The sequence below is a fragment of the Haliaeetus albicilla genome, chromosome 3 (genome assembly GCF_947461875.1).
Source record: "Haliaeetus albicilla chromosome 3, bHalAlb1.1, whole genome shotgun sequence".
NCBI lineage: Eukaryota > Metazoa > Chordata > Aves > Accipitriformes > Accipitridae > Haliaeetus > Haliaeetus albicilla.
The window spans coordinates 52908781-52930682 of NC_091485.1; the positions used below are offsets into that span (position 1 = coordinate 52908781).

A 21902-nucleotide genomic window follows, 5' to 3' on the forward strand; every position below is an offset into this window, starting at 1 on the left:
TGCTTGCTTGAAGATACTGATATTATTGGTTTGCCCAGAATCAAATAAGGACCCTGTGACATAGACAGAGATAAAATCCAGTTCACAAGGCTCACATTCAAATTCCTTAACTATGAGATCACCCTTTCTATTACTTCAGTCCCTGGCTGTGTCCACCAACACCTCCTGCAACAAATGAGGTTGCAGAAATCACGCATACAGCAGCCAGCCTCCTTCACCACAGAAATCTGACTGGTGACCAGAGTACCACTGATTCTTTGAAATGGGTGCAACAGAGACACTTTGGAAAAAAATTTATGTGATTGATAGTATATCAGAAGATTGGTAACAGATGGTAACAATATATTCTCAGAAGGGACTGAGTTATTGGGAGGCTTATCATTGAATGCTTCTTTTTTCTTCTTTTTTTTTTTTCATTTTTTAGTACTCTGTTTTGCAACCTTATGTTCTTTTGGTATGGGAGGACTGACTGTTTTTGTAGTAACATTCGATAGGTTCACGTTCTATAGCATTAGTATATGTTAAGATTCTCTGATGCTTAAACTACTGAAATTAGTATATTTTTGTCGTATTTGAAAGTGCTTCTTTGGTCATAACAAGCTATACCTGATGTCAAAAGCTAGTAAAATACAGCCAAGAGGAAACTTCTTTTTAGGAAGTATCAAAGGTCATAAAGTTCATTTTCAAAATGATAGAAAGATTAAAAGACAAGAAGTCCAAGCAGGTCTGTATTCACTTAAATAAAAGTACTTGAGAGGTTTTATTGTGGCAGAAAATTATGAGATCCAAAAAGCTGCTTAAGAGTTTTGGGAATTGTGGTGGTTTGTATATTAGTAATAAATGCGTAACTGGTAACCATTCCAAAGACCAGATACATAGTATGTATCTCGAAACCACATTTTTTTTCCACAAGTACCACACATACCACATGTGAAGTTATTTATCAGGCTTCTGTTGTGGCTGCTAGAAGATTACTGCTAATATCTATTCCATAAATTTTGAGCTTTGTCAAGCTAGCACATAAATCCCTAATTGTTGTTGAGCAAAATATATTATTTTCCACACAATGTTCTCTGAGAAGTAATTCACCTATGTATTACAGAAATTACATACAAGCAATGCTCCAGTGGAAAGAAAAAGCCAAGGACATTTCTTGATTCCCAACTACTGATCTGGAGAAAAGTAGTTCAGCAATGAATTTGACACAGTGGGCCCACTATTCTTTTTCTTTCTTACTGTCTCTGTTGTATTTTACTACTTGCTATTAGAGACATAAAATACAAACAGATTAAAAACAGACTCAGAAAGACTATACTCTGGAGTGCAGCTCACCTCAGCTCCCACTTACTGAATCTTGGAGATGCATGACTTCAGTGTCATCCTGTATCGCTTTTATGTTCCTCAACATTAATAACTAAGCAAGCAAGATTCTTTATCAAGTTGTTCTCTAGTCATTCTTCTTTAGTATTGTGCTGTGTGGTGATTTTCTTCATTCAAGAAATTGAATGTACTCTAGAATAGTTTGTACTTAAAATCCACTTATTTTCTAAATTTGAATGTGGTAGGTTTGCTTCATTGTCTTCTTGGGACCACCAAGTAATTAGTGTTTCCAGATACTCTATTGTATATTTTTGTTTTGTTTATATCTCTATTCCATATGTAATTTCATGTCCAAAAATATGCCACCAATGTCAGCCAGATAGAAAATATCTAAATTCATACTTTTTTTAGGAATAAATACATAGTACTGCTTGTTAAGGATTTTTTACAGTGTTATAGGCTTGAGCTTCCATTTTTGTCTTTACTATCAACACTTAATTTGAAATTTCTGAATTACTTCAGTAAAATGTTCTACACTATTTTTTTTGGTTGTGACCACAAGTAAGAAAGACCAGCAGTTAATAATGTTTTACTTTTTTTCTTTCAGTGCCCCATATGTGCAGTACAGTTGAGCATGACTGTGATCACTTCTGCATAAACACCCCTGGCTCCTACGTATGCAGATGTAAACAAGGATACATTCTGAATGCTGACCAGAAGACTTGCAGCAGTATGTTATCTTTCTTAACTTCTCTTTTTCATGCTTCCCAAAAGTGCTTAACATCACATACCCTTTTTGTTGGGCTCATAAAGAAGGACTGAGCTCAGTATATAATTAATGGTAATCATCAGAAAGAGTCTGAAAAGGTGAAATTGTAATTCCTTTTCTTGTTTTGTGTAACTGAAGTTCTTATAAACCTTTCTGAAATACAGCAAGCTAATTTTTATACACAGCTCTGCAGAGGTACACTGTAGCTACATAAAACTGCATTTTAATTTTTTGGAGTAGTAAGTTCAACAATGAAGCAACAATCAAAGAAAGAACTGTTTTATCATCTCACATGAAGTGAATCCAACTACTTTAGTAATTTGTCCAGATAGCAACCAGTACTAAAGAGTACAGAAAAGTGCAATAAACCCCATATTAGAGAACTGTGAAATAACTTGCCATTCTGAAAAGCTATTCCTAACTGCTGCTTGAAGTATAAGGGTTTGCAACTGTTCAAAGAATAGATTCAAGTCTTGCTTATGCTCTCATTTCCTTCTTTAAAAGAGTTGACTTTTTTCAGTTTTAAGTAATTGGCTTTATAGTTTATAATAACAAAATGTATTTCACTTTAAATGTAATCTTAAGCAGTATTTCTTTTGTCCATATTAACTTGCTTCCGAGTAATTAACAGCAGACTATGTTAGATGGGTATGCCAAATTTATTTCTGTATCCACCATTATTTTAAGGAAATTAAGTAATACTATTTTTAATTACTTGTGGAAAAGTTATTTGCTAAAAATGAAGTTTCTTATCCCACAACAGTGCATGAATTCAAGTGAAATTTGCCTAACTGATTTTAGCCAGAAGAAAAATTTTGGAAAACATCTTTTCAAAAAGCTGGAGGAGAGAGTCATGGTGAGAGCATAGGATGTACCCCTCATAATTGATAATTTAGAATTAAGCTGAAGGGTGCAGGCTCAAATCCTATCCTTGTGTTTGAACTCACATGTTCCACATCTCAGGAGAGTGCCGTAAAACAATCGGGTGTCTTGGAATTAGCAGGTTTTTAGTCTCTCTTGCTTAGTGTTGTATTTTATATCAAATACTTAATGATTACTGAAACAGCAAGAGTATGTCAGTATCTGAGGTGACTCTGCAGCTTGGGGATTAGAGTCCTTGCATACGCAGTGGAACACATGGTTTCAGTCAGAGCCTCAGTAAATAGGAACAGTAACAAAAGGATGTCAGCACCGGAGTGTTCTGGGCATTCTCGCTGCTGTGTGGAAGCGTCTTCAGATGCTTTGGGCTACAGCAGGAAACTGCTTTTGAGCTGGTCACCTCCTATGCTGTCGAGCTATGGTATGAGTTACTTCTAGGAATCTCTGTTTTCTAGTCCTTCTCACCAGCATCCTTCACCAAATGTAGACATTTGTCATATGCGTGTGTGTGAATTATAGGGGAATGTTTTGTGTTAAATGGAACAAATTTAACACTTTATTCGGTTTTTTTGTTTCCTCAAGGAGATGCAAAAAAATTCAATCCATTCTGGAATATTTCCTAATTATTATTTGGTTTAACAGCTGAGTGAAGACAAGAATAGTGACAAGAAGAATTTTTCACACAGCCTGTTTTCTCTGCTTCTACATAGTTACTATAGCTCTTCAGTAAGAGGGTGGTCAGAATCCCAAATGATGACTCCAACTATGTAATCACGTTTCAATAATACTCTCTAACCTATTCTTTTCATTGTGTCCCTCTTAAAATGCTTCTCATTTAAAACTTTTGTATCATTTAAACCTTTCTTTTAAACCCTCCTCATGCTATTAATTTTTTTAAAGAATTTTTAAGAAGGAATTCTTTTGTTTTCAACTCTCTGGAAATTATTTGAAATTCAAAATTTCTCCTTTTTTTAATTTCCTCTCACACATTTTCCCTATCCTCACCCCTAATATCAATTTTGACAATTGAATTTTTGGGGGAGTCAATTCAAAAAATTTTAATTACAAGTATGAAAAATTCTTTCTTTATTATGTCTTCTTCTTTTTTATTGTGTTACATTTCCATGGTTTTTATCAGCCAGTAGTTCAACTTTTGGGCACTGCACTGTTTCAAATTACAGATTTATTTCCAAGAGAGTTTTGGAACTGTGGTAGTTTTCCTACTGGTGACCCATGCACAGTAGCCCTCAATATGTTCCCTCTCTACCATTTTTTGAAGCCCATTGCTGCATTGCTTTACTTTTTTTTTTCGCTATGACTCAGTCTTATATTCATTTTCCCCACTTACCTGTCACACATTATTTGCTTGACTGTGTACTTGTTTTGATCATCAATCAGATGATACTACATTGCAGTTTGCTAAATATGAAAGGGAAATGAGTCATTCAATGTGTTTGTAGCCTACTTCTAATGGACTTTTTTCTACATCATGAAACTATAAACTAATTTTAGCAATTAGCACTGGAAATCTAATATTGAGACCCATCAAACTGGCCTTAAATATGCTAAGGTAGCGCAAATCATTGGTGAAGGAGGGAGATGATACAGTAGCAGTCTAGACAAGGTCAGATCATTATGGCTAAAAACTCCCCAGAGAAGTAACAGAATTCATGAGGAAAGGGGACCAAACCTGGACAAACTGGACAGCTTATTTCTGGAGGGAAGGGGAAGTATGGTGATGGAAAAACCCACAGTCTGTGACCTTTTTAGTTACTTTTATTGGCTGCTGATTGTCCACAAGTGCAGAGAGACATGTTCCTCACCTGACCTCTCAGTAAAATAAATCTTCATCATGTTTATGTTTAATGCAATACATGATCAACATAAACCAGATGTATTTGTCTAAGATTTGGATATATTTGTCAGCTCTTTCATGAACAAATAGTTTCCTTACATATCTATTTTAACACTTTCTAAATTAAACCATGCAGAAAAGATGAATGGTATGTACCTAAAGTTATACTTTCTTTTCATTCTTCTGTATCTAAAGTTATACTCTTTTTTCATTCTTCTGTTCCCTTTTTTTTATGTTGTCAGAGTACACCATATCAGTATGCAGTTCTTAAAAGCCCTTAACCAAATAGTTTCAATCAGCAATGAATTGATAACTTTGCTTCAGGCTGGAAAAGGGTGCATTTCTCTTTTGAATAGGTGATAGTTTTGTTCCTTGATACATTTCATTATAACATTATTATAACATTATTTCCTTGCATTGAAGGAAGAAAATCTGCCATACTTGTGATTTGTTGCTTTCCACTTGGGGGAAAAAAAAAAAAAAGGCAACTTGGCTATCTTCCAGAACAAAACTAGGGGAAAAAAGTTCTTTTGTTTAACTTGAAATATTCTTACATTTATTTCATTAAGATAGTTTTGCATCCATGCAAAGGATGCTCCTTTCACGTTCTCTGATCTAACTTTAGTTCTAGAGAAGAGTGGTTGTGTCAGATAATGGCTATTCTTTACTCATTACGCTGTATTTGTTTGTTTAACTTAATCTCTTCCATACTTCTCTAGAGATGTTCAAATCTTACATTAATACACAAATTAGTACAAAAGAGGAAATGTAGCTGAAACAAACTGGAAAATTATCTATTTGTGTGTGTTTATACTGGAACAAGAGAGTTAAAGAACTGTTTATGCTGTTCATCATGCCGCTTGATATGAAGCAGACAGCTATAAAGGAAAACTCATATTTGCTTGGCTAGTTTCCTCAAACATGTTCCAAAAGCCTTTTTTGTAGCTGTAAACAATCATTATGTGTTGAGCAGTCTTTGGGCCTGATCCTGAGCAACACAAAGTACTCTGCTTTCCAAAGATTTCATGGGGAAAACTTGGGGTTCTCAGAAAGCTTTAGTCTATTGAAAAGAAAGCCCAATGTTCTTCATTCGGCGAGGTGCAGAACTGAACTCATTTGTCTTAGCAAATTTCCTAATGAGATCTTTTGCTTGGGAGGGGTAACTTGCTATGGTATTTTGCACAAAACTGAAAAATTATAAAACTCAGAAATGAAATATCCCCAAGTCTTTTGGTGTTGTGTTTTCCTTTTCTTTCCCTTTCCAAACTCATCATCATTTATCTGGTAGGGTTATGCAAAAAAAAGAGGAAAAAAAAAAAGACACAAAGAAACACAATTAGTTTTTTTCCATAAAAAACTGAAGAGTGCTCTTCAAACTTTTTAGAGAAACATACAGTAAAGAAACTCTACTAGGCACCATTGGCCAATCAATTGTTGTTGCCTTTGGCTGAAGGAATTAGCTCAGCTTTGAGTGATTTTTTGTGCTGGCATAAGACTTTCACTGTTTGACGAACATTGGCATGATCTGTGTTAAAACGAGCTCATCTCTAAAAAGCTGTTCATAGCTTTCTGAATTTTTTTTTATCTATAGTCTACCCATGCATAATAGAAGGTCAAAGAATTTCATATTCATGCAATTATGTTTTGTAGCTCAGGACCTTTGTGCTGTGGAGAAACATGCCTGTGAGCAGATTTGTGTGAACACACCTGGGTCTTATGTCTGTCAGTGTTACGAAGGGTATGAGCTTGATGCAAATGGAAAGAATTGTGTCGGTGAGTATGAATTTAGCAATTCACATTTATCTCTTGACACAAACCAAAGGGAAATTCAATGTAAATTAATATCCCGTTTAGGCTTAGACAATGATGGGAAGCTCTGTTCTCCAATATGAGTGGTAGATAAGGAAGAATACATATTGGCATGTTCGTAGGCCTTTACTGATAATGAATAGTGACTTGGGAAAATTGTTCCAACTAATTTCACACAGAAAGTAACATTAGTCTTTTGAAACAACACACCAGATGATTTATTCTAGGTCCATGTAGGTGGCCAGCAATGTACTGACATGATATATGTGGCCATTAAAAAACAAAGCCAGACAAACTTGGTAGCTCCTCTTCAGACAGAAGTTATACATGGAAAAACTTGCAAATGGACAATTTCTTGTTATTTCTCACTTGTTTTTATGGTCATGCCAGGAGATATTTCAAACTCTTTTGGGGAAGATGACTTTAAGGAAAGTTTAGCCCTCCTTAAGAACCCATCCACAATGTGCCTTTAATTTTCGCTATGGGCAGTAAAGAAGCAAACATCAGCTCTAAGAAGTACAACTCAAAAGAGTGAGTGTGGAAATACAGCATAATAATATTTTAAACAAAAAACATACTTCCCTCTTTATTACCACCTAAGTATCTCACTCTTCTTCCTCATTTATACACAGTAAATACTTCTAGGATAATCTCCACTAGCCTATTAACCTTCTCATAAACTTTTCATCCCATGCTACATTTTGGGAAAATACTGTCTTCTGGTATCCACCACAAAAAAAACCCTAGTTACTCCTTGAAAAAAAATCACCTTATTTGTTAGGTATTCTCTTCAGGCAAGCACTTAAATGCATGCTTAATTTCCAACACATGCTGAAATCCCATGGAAGTGAATTCAAGTGAATCCTTGACCCCAGATCTGCCACAGGCCACCACAATGCTTTTGTCCAACAGCTTAACTTTCTTGTCATTTTAAACAACTCTAACATAATATAATCTGTCTCTTACTACCTTCACAGAGTTATTCTCTTGCAGGATAATCCTATTTTGAGGCACAAAATAGATGATAGTTTATGGAACTGAACTTTCTGCATGTAGTTTCACATGGGTCACACAAATGAGTTGCTGAGGATTTTTAGACTGAGGATAACATATGCAGTTTTGAAGAACATTCACTCTGTACTTACTCTTCAGAAATGTTTCCCTTACTTGTAGCTTCATGATCTCAGTACAGGAGTCTTTACATTTCTCAGCATAATTTACCCTCAGCATAATTTGGCCACTAATATACCATTTTAAGAACCTACTTTCTGAAGTTGAATTGTTTTGAAAATGCAGCTAATAATGACTATTTAGGCAAGAAGGCCCATTAGGTGTTCTGGCCCAAATTTCTACATCTAACACTCCACAGAAGTTCATCCAGTAACCTTAGCTAATCCTCATGACCTTTAGCTGTGTTAGAATAAAGCATGTATTTCTCTGCTACTGATTTGACTATATCTTGAGACAGAAAATCCATGACTTCTGTTGATAGGTTCTTTTATCACAAATTCTTTCCTACCATATATTCTAATCTGAAATATTCATGCTTATTGTCATCAGCTGTTGTTACCATTTCCTCTCTATTAAGTTGAAGGGTCCTTTACAGCCCAAGATATTCTTATCAGGAAGATAGCTACCATAGCATCATAGGGATGAAAATAAATTTTGGTGAAATTCTTTGTATGTCAAACCTAATATTATCCTCTATAATAAATACAAAGTCTATTTTTCTTATTAAAAGCTTCAAAATATTTCTGTGCCATTTATTAAATTTCTTACAGTGGCGCTTGTTTTTTGCCTGTTAATAATTCCTCTGCAAAGTCTGAAGAGTGCTATTTGGAGATGTGATACATCTTTAACATTTTTTTTTCTCCCTCCTCACTAACTCTCTTCGGCATGGAAGGATACAGGCCTATTATAAGCTCTATTGATGACACTTGAAGCTTTCATATTCTCAATTATTTTCAATTATTTTCAAAATACAATTCATGCATGGGTTCACTATGGTATCTTGCATTTTATAGCTGTCTTTCCTCTCCACTTGGTTTCTATTCATTTATAACTAGTTCAGCAAAAAAACATGAACTCATGCTATTCATACCCCTGCAATAATTAGAAGTATTAATTGTGATTTTAAAGCACATTTTTAGCACTTCTATTTTTCAAGTTTCTTTTGCATTTATGTGACCATTTGTCTTTGTCATTTCTTACTGATGCAGATGAATGGTTCAATATATATTAATTATGTTTTACCCTTGCAGAACTTAGCCTCTCTACATTTCCTGAACAGGAAAAGATTGACTGGGTAATTTGCGGTTTTGATGCTAATTTGTCTGCAAATCATATTAGCTATCAGTCTCCAGAATTTGACTTTTCATATTTGAATGATTTGAGATTTTTGAGGAATATGCTGCTACCAAGAATGTACAGCTTCCACAGATGTGATCACAAATGAATAATCATCCTTGCTGGAAAATCTTGTAAAGGAGACTATGTATAGTTCTGAATCAGTAGTGATAGCTCTCAGTTTTCATTACTCTTAAGCTAGTTAACCATTCCTTTCTGTGAAGTATTTATTATCAAATGAGCAGGATCAGAAGAAAGATCTTGAGGTACACATATACCAGAGACCACCGAGTACAATGACAATTTTGCTAAAAGCAGTGACTTCATAAAGATTACTCTCTCCTCTTCATCCAGAGAATGAAGAGAGAATTTCAGTAGAACATACACATTGCAGTTCTCTGAAAGAGCCAAAGGTTTCTCTCTAAGATATCTAAGACTTCAGAACTTTAACTCCAGCAAAAGTAAATGAGGGTATGCAGAAAACTCATTTCACAGGCAGGTTTACTAAGTTCCCTTCCTTCTTTCTGATGGGCTAATTTCTCTGGTTAAGGATCAAAGGCAATACTAATTGCTTTATTGACACGTCAGCCAGTTACCTGAATAGCAATAATTAAATAAAATCTCACAACCAGCAGCTCACAACATATCCATTCAAAGTGATCACTGAATGGCCAACGACTCTGAGTGTTTGCAACACACTGTTTACAGACAAATTTGTAGACTAAACAATATTTGAAACTGTCTGCTCAGTGATAAGTATGGCTGGCAGAGCACTATCACTTTGCCTTTTTAAACAGCTTTTCATGTTAACTTCCCTTCTTTCACATGAACAAAATCCTGTCAGTTAAAGTTTGGTGGTAATGAGCCATTCTTTCTCCATCCTGCTGCTGGCCACTTTGTCTCTCCACCTTCTTGATGCTGCTGGACATACTGTCCTCTCTTTCCTGGCACTGGTGGTAGACTGTCTCCATGTTGCTGCAGCTGTTGGGCTTGGGAACTCTTCTCCTGGCAGTGGTCTGGCTACTGGCACCTCTCTGCAGTCCTGGCACCGCTAGATTTTTTTGGCTGCTTTCTAGGTTCTTACGAGTCTTCCATGAGTCTGTTCTACTCTTCCCCTGCATTCTTTTTCATCCTCCTTATATGCCTTTACTTATTCTGTCACTTTTTCTTCCTACCCTTTTCTTCTACCTTTCTGCTTAACTTACTTCATTTTCTTATACCTGAATAACCTATATAAACATCATCAGAGTAAACCAACAATACAATAGAAAGGTGACTCATGCTGTCCACAGTTCAGAGAGGGCAGTGTAAGCACCCAGAGAGCAGAACTGGTAACTGGAAGTAAAAGACGGCTCTCATCATTTACCAACTAATTCCAAGCAAGAAAAACAGGTTGGAACAAACATGGGTAGACGACAACAAATTAATCGCTTGCTCACTAAAAAGGTCATTAATTCATCCTTTAGAAAAGTTTCTTATTGAAATAGGCATGGGCTAACATTAAAAACAGTGAGATCTCTAAGTGTTCACATTCTAGTGTATATCTCATGACTCAGTACAGAAATATGAAAATAATATAACTTAAAAAATTAGGAAAATATTCTGCTTTGCTCTTATACAAACTGTATATTTTCCTCATACCAACTAAAGGATTACAGTACTTCAATATAAGAAATAGAGATTTATAATTTTTCTCAGTCTTTTCAGTAAGCTTTAACTCCATAGACAACTTACCTACTTGCTGACTGGAATGCTGTTAACAAGTTTCCTTTCTAAGCAAGTACCACTGAAATGAAACATGAAGCTGAAAGTGAAATGAATTTGTAGGTCAATTACTAGTGCCAGTCTGCAAGGCTAAGCCTGCCTGGAATTAGGGCAATTTGTATATAAAAATTATTGAAAAAAGGGAATAATACTTACCCCCAAAAGCAAATGTCAGAAGAAAGTTTTCACTTCTTAACTGTGTTAGTGGAAAGGCATTATTTAAGTTGGTATGCTCATGATTCTTACAAGCCAACAGACCTACTTCTGTAAGAGGTCCCCAGAAGGCTATAAATGGAAAAAAAGCAAGCCTGTAAAAATTAGTTATTTATTTTGTTGGGTTTTTTTCCTTTCTGTCCACAGTACATTAGCAGCTGCATAGCCATAAGAAGGCACAGTTCCTCCCTCAAGAGATTGTCATCTGAAAGCACTTAGGGTCATAGTTGCTCAGATGTTGCTCACATTCTAAGGCCTGTTTAGTTGTCCCTCAAACAACAAAGCTGGTGAAAGGACTGGAAGGAATGTCCTATGAGGAGCGGCTAAGGACTCTAGGTGTGTCTAGTTTGGAGAAAAGGAGGCTGAGGGGTGACATCATTGCTCTCTACAGCTTCCTGAGGAGGGGATGTGGCGAGGGAGGTGCTGATCTTTTCTCCCTGGTATCCAGGGGATAGGAGGCATGGGAATGGTTCAAAGCTGCACCAGGGGAGGTTTAGACTGGACATTAGGAAGCATTTCCTTACCAAGGGAGGTCAAACACTGGAACAGGCTTCCTAGAGAAGTGGTCAATGCCCCAAGCCTGTCAGTGTTTAGGAGGCAATTGGACAATGCCCTTAAGAACATGCTTTAACTTCTGGTCAGCCCTGAATTGGTCAGGTAGTTGGACTAGATGATCGTTGTACGTCTCTTCCAACTGGAACTATTCTGTTCTATTCTATTCTAAAGTTTATCATCATTAGTCAGACATTTGCAGGTATTGTGGTAGAAATGCATTTCACTAGGGTTTAAATGCAGAGGAGGAGGTGACTTTATGGAGCAATCCATATGGACTGTTTCCCAGGTATGATGCTAGATAGAAAAAAATCATATACTCTTTGGCCTACTTATTTCTTAATGTGTCTTTTAAAACACTTGAAAATGTGCATGTGGTTAGAATTAATTTAAGAGGAAAGCTGACTAATTGTATGACCCATTATAACCTTGAAATATATATTCAGTAAATACATTTTCATATGAAGCTATTCAGTCTGGAAACAGGAAGGCGCTTGCCAGGAAAATGGTCTCACATAGTAGCCAGTAAGTAGTCTAATTTGACATGATTCAACACAAATATTCTGAAGCGTTAAAGAAGCTCTTTCAAAGTAACTGAATGGATTACCTGCTTTCCTCACTAGCTGACCTTGACTAAGTATCTTAGCACACCTGAATATATGCGTGATTTGCAAAGGCATGGCTATTGAAGAAGGAACTGATATAATTAAAACAAATTACTCCTCTTAGAGCAATTCGGAGGCTCAGCAGTATAAAGTAATGAAAAAATTACTCAGTTGGCAAAGAAGGGGACCCTGCCTCATTAAATGTCTGTGTGAAGCTAAGCATGTTACTGTCTTCTGCAGAAAGAATCAGGTAAACTTGCCTAATGTGGGCCTGGCAGCTCTCTGGGGATAGAACACCTGTTTTGTGACTTATCTTTAATTTCTTCTAAGAATTTCCTTGTGAAGAAACATCTTAACCTGCAAAGAAACTAAAAAAAAAATTTAACTTCTTTAGCACTTTTGAATGGGCTTGACTGAGTAAACTCTAAAGTATTACCTTATTAACCTTTGGCAATCTATCTTGTAAATATGGATTTGTGTAATAAATGCACAGACTTATGAAATAAGTGACGGATGAGCTATGATATTTTATTTTGCTCATACAAAAGGTGTTATATAAGCAAAATATCAGTGGTGAATATCAGCCTGAAGCTCTCAGGCTTCATAGCTGCAGCTGCTTTGTACAGGATGAATCTGGAGCCCATTAGAGGGAATGAATGTACTGTGACAGTCCTTGATGTAGAAGGTATCACCATGGGTCTCCTAAATACTCAGGCTACAAGAACAGCTCTTGAGAACTAATACAGCTGGGAGGGAACTAAGGAAAAGCAGAGCAATTCCAGGACTGGGACTGGAGAGACAGAAGACAGAACTAAATCAAACAAACTTTGCTACACCCTGGTCTACAGTGTGAACATCTGGACAGAGTTACTGACTGAGGCATCGTTTCCAGATCTGAGAAAACATGTTGAGAAGGCTCCTGACAATCTGAGAGCTGATAAATATTCAAAGGGTAGGAGAAATGATCCAGGATTCATATCAAATATGATTTACCAACTGATATTGAGAGTGCACTACTTTCTGCAGAAAAGGCTCTGCAGGACAGAAATTATGTCAGCTTTTCCTTCTTTCATAGCTACCCTGTGTAACTAGTACCATAATATCTATGCATAATAGTTCTAATTTTGTTTTTCTAATTGTACACATTTGTCTTGTTCTTTTTCAGTTGTAGACTACTGTGCTTTGGATAACCAAGGTTGCCAACATGAATGTGTTAACACTGAGGACTCCTACTACTGTAGATGCCACCCAGGGTTCATTTTAAATCCAGACAAAAGAACTTGCAGAAGTAAGTTGTGATAAGGTTTAATTATGAACAGTTTGTTCTTCTGTCTTCCAGTTCTCAGCAGTAATACTCCCATTGGTCCTGGGAACACTGAATAATATGTCAGGTATAGAAAATGTTGGAGCGCCCCGGAAGCCAAAGGTCCTGAAAGCAATGCAAGTTGTTTTGGGGAGTAGTTTGGGGGTTTAGGGGAGGGGCTAAGGGTAGGAGTCCCTCCTATGAACAGGAAGCTTTTAACATGAAACCAGGGTCCTTTTCAACAGTAAAAGCCCAAAGCTTTTTCTTGCATAGTCTCTTTGATTATTCAGATTTTTCAGTTAGAATATCATGTCCCTAGCTGAGTAAACAAACAAGTCTGTGCAAGACAATTTATAATCTGCTCGGTTTGTAAGACAAGCTACAATTAAATAAGAGTAGTTCCCCAATCAAAGGAAACATTGCAGCCTATTTTCCTACAGATTTTTCTCAAGAGTGAGTTCTTTGATAGTGTGCCAAAGCTCTGGCAACATCAGTGTCTTCTAGCAAGCTTCCATGTTTCCATCAGGTTATAATAACTTCATGGCTTTGTTTGTTTGTTGTTTGTCAAACTAGATTGATACCAGGCTAACAAGCTCAAAAATTACCAGAGTTAGGAGTGGATATAAAGCGGAGAGGAATTGACAGACCAGAAAGTACTCTTGCCAAGGCTTCCTATAATTGGGAAAACAAGCTAAAAACTCCACTGTGTTTAATGTCATAACTCACTTTCATGAAATGTGAAGGGAAAACCTTAATGTACCTTCCTAGTTACCTTTCTTCATAAATATGGGCCTTGATAAAGAAATGTTACTATTGTGTCTGTAAGCAGACAAACTCCATTAGTTTTAGATGAGTGGAACTGCTGATGCCAGTGGTGAATTTAGCCCATATTATTGAATAATGTGTTCAAACATTATTTCTCAAAAAATGCATCAATATAGCACTGCATTTCAGTGTTTTTTACAGCCTTGGGGGCATTTCAGTCTTTATGATGAGAGACTATGTTAACTTATAGACTGTATTGTATATTATGCTTGGTGTCTATTTCACTTAAATTTAACATTTAGAAAGAAAGCATCTAACCCAGGCTGTACATCTGACCTTGTGATCAAGGAAAAGAAACACACACTTCTAGAAAGTGATTGCTCACAGCTCTGACACAAATTTATGGAAGTGCCTGTATTTTCCTTGACTATGCAGGGAGCCTGAATGACCTGGCAGGCTAGACACCTAATTTTCAGATGGTCAGAGTCAGGGGAGGTGAATTTCCTGCCTCCCCAAGGGCCAGAATACGGTTTGTACTTGTTCACATTGCTTGTAAATTGTATGAATTTGCCCATTTGTCAAGTATCTGTCAGCTAAGGGCTGGCTAAATTGTTTTATACTTCCACGTATGCTTCTACATCCATATATTTTTGAAATCTTACTATAGCATAAGTGCTTTCCACTGCACAAGCACAGATTTTTGTTAATTCCTTCTATTTAAGAAAGTGTATTATAAGCAGTGTTTTTTCCCCGAGTTTGAACTGAACAAAGACCTTAAAACTGCATAAACATTTTATATGTCTTGAGTGGTTTTTAGCTTATAGTCTAACTGTATGAATTATTTTAACCTGTTTGAATTGATGATGCACAAACTGCTGGAAAGTGAAAGAGTGTTCTGGGAAAATAGTATTTCAGGCTTGTCCTGTCTCTATCCTCTTACTTAGGTATACTGTGTTTAGGTATAATGTGCTGTGCTTGACACAGCACATTGGGCTATATAGACTGTCAGTCTGGCCATGGGCTGCTGTCTATGTTGGAAACATGAAAGCTTTCAAATGCTGGTTGGACAGGATCTCTGAAAGTCATGTACTCTAGCCTCCTCTTCAAAGTGGAACTGCCACAAGCTGTGGATCAAGTCAGCTATGGTTTTGTCTAGTCGAGTCTCAAAAAGCTCCAGTGGAGAGTCCACAACCTCTCTGGGCAACCTGTTCCACTGCTGCACTATCCCTCTAGTGAAAAACATTTTCCTCATGTCCAACGTGAATCACCCAAGCCACAGGTGGTGACCATTGTTCCTTGTTACATCATCTGGCACCACCAAAAAGGGGTTAGCTCCATCACCTTTGTAATGAACTACAAGAAGTAATTGTAGGCTGCAGTTAGATACCTTCCTTTTCACCAAACTCAGTAAGACCAGATTCCTCAAGTGCACAAGTCAGGTGCACTATGACCCAGCAGTAGGTCTCTGTTGAGCCCTCTTCAGTTTATTCCCTTTAAGTGCGAGGAGAAGGGAAGGGATTGTTCAAGAACTGGACAAAGTATGCCAAGTGCAGTCTTCAGCTGGGCCTGGCAAGAGCCCTTGTTGATCCAGAACCTGACCTGCAGACTGACTTCCCAGTTTGACTGTGGTGTTGCCCTGCTGCTATGGACCTACCCAGCGATCACTGGGCTGTGTCAGACCCTGGCTGCCCTCACCAGCAGTGTCCTCACCTCATCCTGACATGCAGACTGGCTTCCTGACTTGTCCTCAGACCTGCCTCAGCAGCATGTATTTGTCTGATGATCTGGACTTCTGGTTAAACCTGGCTACCATTTCCAGGCCTGCCCTGCTCACCTTGCTTGGGTACTGCAGGGCAGGGCCTGTCTGGCAAGGCCCCTGCCCTGCTCAGCTGTATTATCACCCTTGGCTCCTGGCTCTCCTTCCCTTAGGGAGCAGCTGGCCCATGCTGCTTCTTGACAGCAGCTCAATTCCCAGTTTGTGAAAACTATGGTTTGTTTCCAACCCAGGTGCAGAACTTTGCAATTCTCCTCACTGAACTTCACAAGACATCTTCTGGTCCAATCATCAAGTTTATCAAAGTTCCCATGTATTGAAGTTCTGCTATTTGTTTTCAGTCACTGTCCCTAATTTGGTGTCACCCACAGATTTGCTGAGGGTGCGCTTTGTGTCATCATCTATGTCACTGAAGATGTTTAGCAATGTGACCCCCAGTACTGTCACCTGTGGTACCCTGGTCATTGTCAGCAACCAGCCAGACATGAAGCCATTGATCACTATCCTTTGAGGCTGGTGGCCTGGCAAATTTTCACCCCACATAACAGTTCTTTCTTCCAGCCTATACTTCCTCAGCTTCCAAATAAGAATGCTGTGGGAGGCAGCATCAAGAGCTTTACTAGTGCCAAGGTGCATTACATCCACTGATCTTCCCTTGTCCATAGATGCAGTCATTTCATCACTGAAGGTGAACGGGTTGGTCAGGTGTGGTTTGCCCTTCGTAAATCCATGTTCACTATTCCTGATGATCTTCTTGTCCTTCATATATTTGGAATCTGATTCTGAGAGGATGTGCCCCATGACCCTGGGACTGAAACCATGCGCATTGGTCTATAGCTCCCTGGATCTTTCTTCTTGCCTTTTTTTAAAGATGAGTGTAACATTAGCATTTTTCAGTTATCAGGGACCTTTCTCAGTCCCCGTGAATTTTCATACATTATAGATAGTAGTGTCACATCACCTAGCTCTTTCAGCACCCACAGGCTAATACCAGTCATCCCATGGATCTGTGTATATCCAGTTTGTCTAAGTAGTCTCTAACCAATGTTACTAGCCCCTCTCCTTCCCAAACGATGCTGGTACAAATGGAAATCTGGGAGAAAGCTTTGTTTGTGAGAACCAGGAATAAAAAGGGCATTACTTTTTTCGGCTGTTTCTGTATTGTTCATCACTAGGTTGTTTGCCCAGCCAAAAGACCCATGTTTTCTGTGACTTTCTTTTTGCTACCAGCATATTTGTAGACTCCCTTCTTGTTACCCTTAGTGTACCTCAGTAGTAATAGGTCCAGCTGGGCTTTTTTTTGTTCCAAAGTGCCTAAGCAATGCTTTTATACTCGTCTTTTTTTCTTGGTCCTTCTTTCTCACTCTACTATTTTGCCTCTTTGTGTTTTATTTCACTGAAAAGATCTTTGATCTTCTAAGCAGATTTTCCAGTACAATGGGATCGTTTGTTCCTGAGCTCTTAGCAAGTTTTCTTTAAAAATCATCTAGCTCTCTTGGGCATTCTTTCTCTTCTTGGCTCTTTCCCAGGGGATTCTTCCTAGCAATTCCCTGAATAATCTGAAATCTGAGCTTGTAAAATATGGAGTCTGGATTCTGCTGTTTCCCCTCGCAGCCTTCTGGATTGTGAACTCAAGTCATCTCATAGTCACAGCAGCAACACAAGAAGAACCTCACCCCTCAAGAATTTGTGTTAGGGAGTTGTCACCAAGTTGGTGCAGAAACTTCCTAACTTGCCTGCACAATGATATCTTACCCTCCCAGCAAGTGTTTGGCTGGCTGAAATTTCAAAAATGAACAAAAGCCTATGAGCTGGAGACTTCTGCTATCTGTTTGTGAAAGCCTTATTCACTACAGCCTTTTGGTCAGGTGGGGTAACAGACTCCACAATCACATTCCCAGTGTCACTTCCCCTCTGATCTTGACCAGAAACTCTCAGCAGGCACATCTATGGTTTCATGTTGGATCTCTGTGGAATGGAAGAGATCTTTAACATATAACACAAAAGTACACTGCTCCACAATGGAGTGCAAGCTGGGAGCCAAGGATGGCTACAAGGCAAGCAGGGTCAGTAATCTCTCTGACAAGGCCTTTGGTCCCACAGTACCCAAAGAAGAACAAAAGAGATCCCATGACTAACCAGGCTCAGCCAACACCCCAGTGATCACCAGACAAGTCCATAGTGTCAAGAGAGGTCTAAGGTCAATTCAGGAAATCAAGCCAGCCCGTCAGCAGGTCAGCATCAGCAAAATGCAAGGCTAGGCACAGGTGTACCTACCTCTAACATAGCTCAAGCAAGAACCGAGGGTGAGAGCCTGACATTAAATGCAGCTCCCAAGCCAAGAGGCAGAGGCCACAGACAAGGCCTCTTAGAGGTCTGTGCACCTCTGCCATGTTAACTGCATTCTGTTTTGTTGTACATGCTTTAAATTAGTTTACAGTTAAGGGAGAAAATCCCATCAGGTTGCAATTAGGGAAAAATCAAAGTGACTGGACATGGTAGGCCATAGAGATTGATTCAGAAGGAGTAGTCAGGGAGGAATGAGCAAATACTATGTCAAATCAATCTCTTTCAAGATGCATGTCCTGAGTCTAAGCATAAGTAAAACTTACTAAGCCACTTTTCATTACACTTGATATCTTCTGAGCCTTGCTAATAAAATAAAGCATGAATGAAAGAACTGTGTAGCTCTTAATGCTGCAAAAGTCAAGACACCATGAGAGCTTTTCAGAGCAAAAGTGTCCCCTAGCTTCCATATGTTATGAATCACGCTGCCTTTGAGTCAGCATAAACAGCATGAAGAAACAAACTTCAGATCACTGGATTTAAAATGTTTGTAAATTTAAGATCTTTCATATAAATTTCTACATATTTGGCTTACATCATACTGAATCTTGGGGATGATCGCCAGCTAGCCAAGACTCACACCCATGCCAGACGAGATCTCTGCATCAGCAAGCAGGCCTGGGCCTGGGGCACCAGCTCCCGAGATCTCGTGATTATCTCAGAATCCTGGCTTTCCTTTCAAAAGTAGAAAGTAAGCTTTCATGCTCATGGCTACAAAGAAAAGCTTGAAAATGTAAATGTTATCAGTACAGTCGTGCATATCTGATGAATGTTTTCTCTGGGAATTACTCCAAACTTCTTAGAATTAAATACAAGGAACACGGCTCATGAGGGCAACCCTGCCAACACCAGCAGAGAACTCTATGTGTGGCTGGAAGAGAGCAGCAAATCAGATTATCAGTGAGGCAGGAAGAGGTCATTCTTAGCTACTAAGTTAACTATTAAGGGGATTTTTGTCACTCTTGCTGCTCCTCTCAAGAGGACAGATGATAGCTTCTGCTTGTACTTAGGGGTGCTGAGCCTCAACTGTTGTTCTTTAGGGAAGGTCCCTGTTTGAGTTGTGGGTGGGTTCACATGAGCTGTAGCTGGTAGAGGCCTTCTGTTAGCAACCTTAATCTGGAAGGTGTTAATGAAGCCCTGTGAAATATGTTTTTAGTGTTCCCAACATAATAGCCTCAAGGTTCCACAAAGATAATAATACATATTTTTCAACTCTTGTGGTCATCTTCAGAATCATTTACCCAGGAAAAGTCTGTCCTGCACACTTGAGTTAGCAAGGATGTGAGCAGGTAAATGCAACACAGCACTGAGTAGGTCCAGAAGGCATACAGCCATATTCCTCTGGTGTACACACGTGGCCTTATGGTTTCTGCCTCTTCAGTGCACTCTCTAACAAGCTGTATTTTCTAATATTTTTTTTCAGTAAACAGATGAGATATCCCTGTGTTATGTATCTGTGTATGTGCATATGCTGTCATAAAAAGCTTTGGTAAAGGAAATGTTCTATAAATATATGAAGTAGAGTTCATAAATTATAAAATACTCCTCTCAGGTTTTCTTAGAAAGTCATATTCCACTTTGTTTGTCCTGCAAATGTAGGTGGTTTATTATTGCTAAAGGCTTTCATCATATGTAAAGGCTCAATTGCATTAGCCCGCCACACATACAAGGAAAGAACAGTTCCTGCCACAGGAAGACAGTTACCTCTGGGAATAATAATTAACCTCTGAATATCAGTTTTCAGGTTATGTAATGAGGTGTTCAAAAGTGCCTGGATGTCTTCACAAATGTGACTTACTAGGTTTGTGACTTGTTTATGTATTTTTAGCAGTGCTGAGGGGTTAAGGCCATTCTTTCACTAGTGTAAGTTAATTAATTCCACTGATACAAAACTAAGTAATGGCCAGACACTGCATCTAAGTGAATGTCAGGTTCTTTGACTTCACCAATAGTGGTAAACACTATGTGGTAAATATCCCAGTGCTTACTGCACAATTACTTTCCTTTTTAAGGTACTTTATACACAAGTAGTAGCTGTTTCTAGACTTTGCTCATCTTCCCTTTCATGAGTATTTTAAATGGAAGAACTACATAGCAAACACCCAGAGCTGTTAAAACACCTGTGCTCCTGATGACCTGATTGTCCTGCTTTGATCTAATGAACAGCATTCAAAAGTTCATGTTGGTATATTTATTACAGATCACATCTAACTTGCTCTGAGTAAAACAAACAATTTTGATGAGGCAATGTATAGGACTTAGCTGCAAAATGTTAAGAAGTATTTAAGATTCTAACTTCTCTACTGCATGTAGTACATGTGTTCTCAAAGAATTCATTAAAGTGTACATATCAGGTATTCCTAAGTATAGCAGGTATTTGGAAAAAAGGAACATTTTATTTTCATAGTTTGAAACAATATGGTAAGAAGTCAGAATGATGCCTAGAAAAAAAAAGGCAAAAGAAAAGAAAACAAACTAACTAGTTTTTACTTAGCTTATTTCTGAGTAATTATATTCCTAACTGACACAAATTTTTCCCATTTAGGGCCAAACTATTGTGCTCTTCAGGACCATGGCTGTGAACAGGAATGTGTTAATACAGATGATTCCTATTTTTGTCAATGCCAAGAAGGGTTTAGACTTAATCCAGATAAGAAAACATGCAAAAGTGAGTAATCCCTTGGACATAATAAAGTTCATCTGCTTTTTTTTCTTAAACCTGCTGTGAATGGTTCCCATTCTGAAAGGATGAAAGTTTTCTCTATCATTAAGGTTGAAACAAATGTTTCTTTATAAACTTGAATTTTGACTGAGCCAGTCATGCTGGCAAAATATACTGTTTGCTGTTTTGTACAGTATATTGTATATTAGATGTTTTCTGTAAAGATTTATGGAAACCTCAGGAGTAATACAGGAACCAGAGTGGCTCAAAAACAATAAGTTCATTACTTGTTTGAAACTTTCTGACCTTGTCTAGTAGTGACACAAACAACTTTTAAAAAAAATTAAATCACCTTGCTTTGCCCAGTTGGTTTAGCAAAGGACAGATGTATTTCATTAGCTTGGGAAAGTATTGCTATTAAAATCAACTTAAAGTCATACATGAAACCCCACAGTTTCCTAAAAAAAAGTAAAAACAGACTCAGCAATGTCAGGGTTCTAAACCAATCACACATGCTATTTACTTTAAAAAGACTTTTGTGTTACAGCTCTTCTTGAGTGGGGGCCTAGAATCACAGCAGATTTTCAATGTGATGTTGTTAAAGTTTAAGGAGAATATATTCAGCAAAAGGAACTAGCCTGATCTGGTGACTCAGTTCTTGGGGGGCAGAATTGCACTGCTGATATTTTATGAATAAGAAGCTTGCCTGGAGCAACATAATTATGCTTCTAGACACTCATAAAATTTATCTGGTTTTGGAACTGTGTTTTCTTTCCATCTTAAAGATACATTCTCATGAAGCATCTTTGTCTATACAGTGCTGTTTTTACAGCAATCCATGCTGTACTGGTTTTTATTATCTAGATGGTATCTTAATACATTCAGGTTTTTATAGATTGGATGTGCCTTGGTGAGTATAGGAGCAAAAGAACAGCATCGT

At 37.9% G+C, this 21902-nt stretch overlaps 1 protein-coding gene across 7 annotated transcripts in view; it reads left to right on the forward strand.

The window, feature by feature from the left end:
• Positions 1-21902, forward strand: part of MATN2 (matrilin 2) — a 76793-nt gene that overhangs the window by 27069 nt on the left and 27822 nt on the right. For all 7 annotated transcript variants that reach the window (XM_069779739.1, XM_069779740.1, XM_069779742.1 and 4 more), the window contains exons 4-7: positions 1928-2050; positions 6474-6596; positions 13278-13400; positions 20846-20968. In XM_069779739.1, the coding sequence (XP_069635840.1) occupies positions 1928-2050; positions 6474-6596; positions 13278-13400; positions 20846-20968 (492 nt within the window). The remainder of the gene's footprint in view (positions 1-1927; positions 2051-6473; positions 6597-13277; positions 13401-20845; positions 20969-21902) is intronic.